At 32.6% G+C, this 6523-nt stretch overlaps 1 protein-coding gene across 1 annotated transcript; it reads right to left on the bottom strand.

Moving 5' to 3' along the window:
- Window positions 1-364: 364 nt before the first annotated feature.
- LOC112453134 (protein takeout-like) lies at window positions 365-5100 on the bottom strand. The gene is made up of 4 exons (XM_025013698.1): window positions 4623-5100; window positions 2589-2876; window positions 1295-1444; window positions 365-921 (listed from the first exon to the last, which is right to left on the bottom strand). The coding sequence occupies exons 1-4, from the start codon at window positions 4996-4998 to the stop codon at window positions 770-772; spliced, it is 966 nt and encodes a 321-aa protein (XP_024869466.1). The 5' UTR covers window positions 4999-5100; the 3' UTR covers window positions 365-769.
- Window positions 5101-6523: the final 1423 nt, after the last annotated feature.

Genomic DNA, 6523 nt, shown 5'->3' with positions numbered 1-6523 from the left:
TTTTTTAGCAAGTTGTCATTATCTAATTCTTAATAAATCCACGTATGTGTATGACGTTAAATAATAATAAAAGTACATCCGGATAACTTAAACATGTTATACGCCATTTATACGCCGTTTATACGCCATTACATAAAATGTTTCGAATGATTAATTATTAGTTTAACTTCTTCAATGTCATTAATGAAGTGAAGATGAAATAAATAATGGACTATCCAAAGCAAGAAGAATTTACTACAAATTATTCACGGTTAATGTCTATTTTACCTACCACATATCTTAAATTATATACGTGTGTGTATATATAATTATTCTTGTTATTGATTTGCAACCCTAAAGTAAAAAATTCTCAAGTTTTTCGTATAAATATCTTTATAATCGTGCTTCGGAAAACACTTAAAAAATAAAAAAATTTAGTAATTTTTCAAAGAATACTCGCTTAAATTTTGCCGAGTTTTATATGAAATACCCTGTATCGTATATATGCACCGTAATTGTTTATAACCTTTGCAGATATAGATTGCCCTTCGGGCAATTCACGTGCAAAATTAGAAAGACCATTGATCATTACGTGGAAACTTTTTGTCGAAATCTTTTTCTCGCTTGGAAATACCGATTAAAAATAATCGATACTTTTGTCATCCGTGATTCTATTGTAAGTTCACAAGAGCGTTCTTTTTTCGCGTTAAACCTCGCATCGCGGTTCAAGAGTGCATCAATGACGCAGTAATGGTTGGGGTTTTCCTCTCGGCATTTATCACCCGATTGTTTAATCCGTAATCCAGGCATCATATGGCACCTGAGCAAAAAGTTTCTCTACAAAAGTCGTCATCACCTGCACCAGTTTCCTCCGCAGATCCGGTTTCATTTCTTTCAACAATTCCTGACTATTGGTATTGATGAAAAGATTAAGCGCCGCCACTGTGTGAAACAAGAAAGTAGTATTAGAATATAATTCAAGATTTAAATAAATCTTTTAAATATGAGATTCATAATTCTTTAAATGCGTTAATAAAAAATATCCTACATATCAATTTTATACATTTAATCATCTATTTGCTCTATTTGCTCTATTATTTAAATTTAGCTTTATATATTGATCCTTTAACCTCTGATTCCATTTTTCAATAATCTTTTATTTAGCCAAAGGTATATTTAAATTTTATTTGTTATACTACTAGGTTTTATTTATTATACTATTAGGTCGTAATATTAGCACTTAGGATTATAAAGTTTTTTATTTCATCTTTTAAATGCATACACACTGAAAGTTATTACAGAAATTAGGACTTACGCAATATACTGTTGGTGTCGCGCACATTTTCAACTCCCATTCTGATATTCTGTACGCTAAAGTCCATTTTTAGTTGCTGCAATCTAAGATAACGACGACCTTCATACGCAAATGGTCTTGCTCTGAGAAAGACCTTGGCCCTGACACCCTCTAGAAAAAAAGAAAAAATTGGATAAAATTATGACAGATGAAAGAAAAGATGATTTTGTTCAAAGAATTGAAATAAATTTATATAATTTATGACGATTGTATTTTGCTTTAACGATTACCATTAACAATAAAAAGTTTAAACTGATTAAATTATTTTGAAAATTAATTTTTAGTACTTTTCCTAAATTACATTAACTATTTGACAACATAAATATGTGTTCTGTAAGTTTAAACAAATGCACTGTGGATTATCAATAAATACTTTTTAAAATATAATAGTAACAAGATTCTTTTTATTACTACGAAAGTATCGTGAAAATATTTAAATAAATATTTCGTGGCTCAGAATTGTACAATCCGATGAAAGATGGAAGCTATAAAATTCGTACATTAAATTGTGTGTGTGTCTTTAAGAAGACGCGAATAACAATAACTTATTCAAAAGAGAACGTTGCGGCGTCCTTCGTGATTCTTCTTTGAAGAATATTTCTCTTACAATCAAAGAATAAATCGCGTTGTCTTTTACAAGGAATTTAACACTATGATTAACGTAGCAGAGATTCTCATGTATAAGTCATTTAGTACAGCATCAACAGAGCCATAAATGTTATTCAAACTATAAAGGCATTCAAAAGAATAATCTGTAATTTATAAAAAATTTATGTATTCTTACATAAAGCCTTAGAATGTAATTCTCATTATTTTTCAATTGTTATAATTACACATGGATGCTTCATGTAATAACACTTTCAACTAATTGCGTGTTTGGAATAAAACATTGTTTTTAATACACATTGAAAATTGCTCAGATATACGTATACACAATCTGCAATTATATGTTTGAATACAGTTGATTGATGCTACATATGGCATTTATCGCGGCAAGTGGAGTTTTTTGACAATAAATATACACTGCTCAAAGTGAAAGTTACCGCTGTCACGACATACTTGCATCTCAATGCCATTTCACTTGGTCGAAGATTCATTGAAAAAAGATCATGTACTTCTTGCAGTGCTTTCTTCTTTCTCACACGGGCTGCAATAACAACCTCTTGAGACGATAAGTATACGGTAACGCAATAGATAGATTACGCTTACTGATTAGCAAAGATTAATTAGTTATATATTTTTTTAGCGGACTTACCGTATTCGCCCCAATAATCCCCGGCGCCGCTAGCTTGCACCAAGATCAAGGTTCCGCTGGACCGGTATCTCGCGGCCGCTCTAATTCTGGGAATGCTAAAGGCCAATTGCAATTGCACCTCGTCGTCGGTCATTCTGGTCCTGAGGCCAGTTATTCGCAGAGCGGAGACTCCTCTCGCGGTGATATTCCTGAATTGCCCCTTGTAGCCATTCGGGCCGCCGCCGAGCGCGATATGCAACTCGTCCAGAATAATTGGCTCTACTTCTGGATAACCCAGTTGCGGTAGACCTGCAATTGCAACATAGTTAGAACGTCGTAATAACATCACCGCAAATGACGCAAATTCTTTCAACGTGCAATAAATTTTTTTATAATTTCTTTGAAAATTGTTATTTTTCAAGAACTTGTTTGACACTTTGTATGTGTTGATTCAGTTTGATAATAACGCAATGACACTATTAAATCGGATTCCATTTTAATTTGCAGATTAGATTGCAATATTAATCCTGCGGTTTACTTAATTGTCTTTGTAATCCATTTGAAAAGTTTATGGCGTCCAAAAATAATTTCAGAAAATTTCCACTCGCTAAAATATTTGAAGAAAGCTATTACTCCAGGTGTGTTGAAGCAATATCAAACAATACGAGTGGAATGTAGGACACTGGGTGACCATTCGAATACACCGTTATAACGTTCTGCGATCGTTAACAAAACCACGTGGTTACGGAACCGGTTCGCTCCAAGACTTTCAACTTTCAATTTATTTACAAATCATATACGTTGTTATACATTTATCTCAAAAAGCGCTTCTTTGATTACAGTATGTCAAAAATTGCTTGTTCAGAAGCGAGAATACACTATTCAAATTTATTTTTATATTAATTATTATAAGACGGTGATATCATAAGTTAATAATTTTGATTATTCACTTATATATTTTATTTGCGTTTACTACAGATTTTTCAATCTTAGCTAGAAGTATGTATACATGTTACAGTTAAAAAAATAACATTGTTATCGTTTCTTTTTATAATCAATTGAGAAATGCTTGTATACTTATATATTTCAAACAGCATAATTTTTCTAAATAAAGCCATATAATTTTTTTCTTATTCAATGAAAAAACTTAATCAGAACTATTTATTATATCAATATTTCTTTACACTGATTATTTCAAATAACAGAAAAATTATTTGTTTAGTTTATTTGACTTTTCAACTATATTTTATTAAAAATACGTTTAATATTTTTATTAAAAATATTAAACGTGACAATAAAATAGAGAGTTTGCACAATTTATAAATATTCTCAACAGCGCGGAGTAAAGAAGTGGTCAAGCAATGTACTTCGCGACGAACCGCAAATTCCTATTATCTGCTGAGACTTCTCTTAAACATGGCAAGAAACGGTAAATTACGCTATACTTCAACTCTCCCAAAGTTAGGTTCTTCAAGACATACCAATCATTAATTACAATGAACATAAATACCATTAAATAGGAATGAAACTAATAAAAAGATTTTAATTATCGTAATACTGTAATGTTTAATTTATAGGTTCTCTTTCTCTTTATTATAATTATTAATTTTATTCTTTTCTATATTAAATTATTGTGTTACTAAAGAAAACTAAAAGTACAATCGAAATGTACAATTGTATTTACTATTTTAAATTAATTAAATATTATTTTAAATCAACATTCTCTTAATTTACTCGTATCTTAGCCGTTGACCTTCTTGCACAACTTTGCTCATAAAGAGTGCTGACTTCTCATCAAAGGATTTTGATTTCATCATACAGCTTTAATGTTACAAATCTCTTTTTTTTAAGTCATAAATTAAATAAGATCTTTTGACATATGGAATATATAATCATTAAAAAGTTAGACAGACGTTTTAGAAATCGGATGGTATTTATAATACGATATGTGTCGTAACAACAAATAATGTTAGGTGTAATAAAAATTACATAAGAAATAGAAACTTTAAGACAACTCCAAGATATGTAAATTATTTTAGGTTCTTGATATCTCACCTTGACGAAAGCGTTCGACAAGTGTATTGGCCGTTCGAGCGAGGCAGGCTTCCAATTTCGGATCGCTCCTGGAGCAAGGCTCTAAAAACTCTAGGCCTCTGTATATTCCGATGGCCTGGGCCCCGATCAGCAGCGAGCACGCATAGCACAGTAGTACAGCATTCCTCATCTCTGGCAGCTTGCTTTTTTCGTCTTTCCTTTCTTCGTTATCGACTGGAAACCTATCGACGCACACCGTGGAACGATCAGGTTTCTCGACGAGGAATGATCGACTGGCAGGGATGCGCCTGGCCTTATAGGCCACCTTGACATTGCCCCCGCTATGCCGGCCTCGAGGACGAAGAAGACGAAGAGTATCGAACCTTAAGCGGGACATCGAATCAGTGCGTACTCTTTATCTTTTTAACTTCTACAATGTGCAGACGCAAAAGAAATGGCATAATATAAGAGTGCGGGTATGTATTACACACAGGATGGTACAGAGTGCTTTTAAATTATAAATGTTTAAAATTATGAAAGAAAAATAAAATGTTTTTTTACAGTTTTATACACATTTCTTATTATTTTAATAACAACACCCGGATTTTTTATTAAATTGTGATATCTATTTTTTATTTAAATAAATTTTAATTAAGTTAGGTCTTGAATAGCGTGGGACGACAAACGAAGTAATGCCAATGTCATTATAGATTTCGCCAATCAACTTTCTTAGATGTAAAAAGGCGAAGGAAGCGGCGCAAATTTCATGAAAGGTTCTTTATAACTTTTACCTAACGTTAATTTTAAATTAACCACAGTAAACTATGCTATAAGGCTTCTCCAATGAGCAGCCCAGGAGCCAATGAAGTAGACGAAGAAACCATTGATTAATTTGTGCTCTTACTTTCCCAATAATTGCCGACATTTGTTTATAACTTTCTTCTTTTATCTGGCAATTTTAAAGTGGCACACGTTTAATGATTGGAAAGGGCACAGAAAAAGCGATTTTCTTCGCTAATAATTAGCAAATCGGATAATTAGGCAAATCAAATACATCACGTGCGTTAAATAATAAATATTCGAAATATATCGAATTCGATTTAATATTGATGCAACTAACTGGTTCATTAAATTGCGCAATTTAAGTATGTAAACTGTAAATGTACGTATGACGCGTTGACTAAATTCGAAAGGTAACGATTGAATGATAACAGTTAAATCTGTCTAGACTGCAATATCGATATAATTACATAAAAATGGGTGACGAGTAAGACGGGGGAAAGAAAGCGTTTGACAGACGTCAGAGTGGACGTCATACAATAGCCGAAAGGAGAGTAGGAGAATGTTAAGCACCGTTAATCACCTTGGTCACGTTCATTTTAAGTCACGTTTCCGACTTGCTCACGCACATGTTCGCGGAAGATCGTCGTCAATCGCCGGTCACACTTCCTGCCTTTAAACGTGAGAAAAAAACGAAATCGAAGGGCTGATCTACAAACTAACCCCGGGAAGCGAAACTCGTAGCAGGTAACAAAAGTTATTTATTGCATGCACATGTTATTATATTTTCGTAAGTTTATTACGCACAATATGGTATTTACAATCTTACAATGTTATAACTTATGCATTTTTTTTATATCACATTAAATCAGTACTTTCATATAAAAGCATAGATTAAAATTATTTCAAGACTTCTTTTACAAACGAATCTTTTAGACTTACTTTAAGACAAGAAAGATCATGCATAAGAGTTAAGATTCACTGCACTGCAGTCAGCCCGTTTATTTGTTCGTGCGCAATCGTACGCATGCGTTTCGCACTGAATACTGCGAATCTGAAGAGAGAAGGTTTGCATTTATAAAAATAATCAGAGTTAAATGACATAAAGATGATACCAGTTCGGCCGATGTAAATTTGATTCG

This window comes from Temnothorax curvispinosus, unplaced genomic scaffold (assembly GCF_003070985.1).
Source record: "Temnothorax curvispinosus isolate PA1 unplaced genomic scaffold, ASM307098v1 QBEX01004091.1, whole genome shotgun sequence".
Taxonomy (NCBI): Eukaryota; Metazoa; Arthropoda; class Insecta; order Hymenoptera; family Formicidae; genus Temnothorax; species Temnothorax curvispinosus.
The sequence above is the reverse complement of the archived record's forward strand: the minus strand, read 5'-3'. Positions and strand labels throughout refer to the sequence as shown.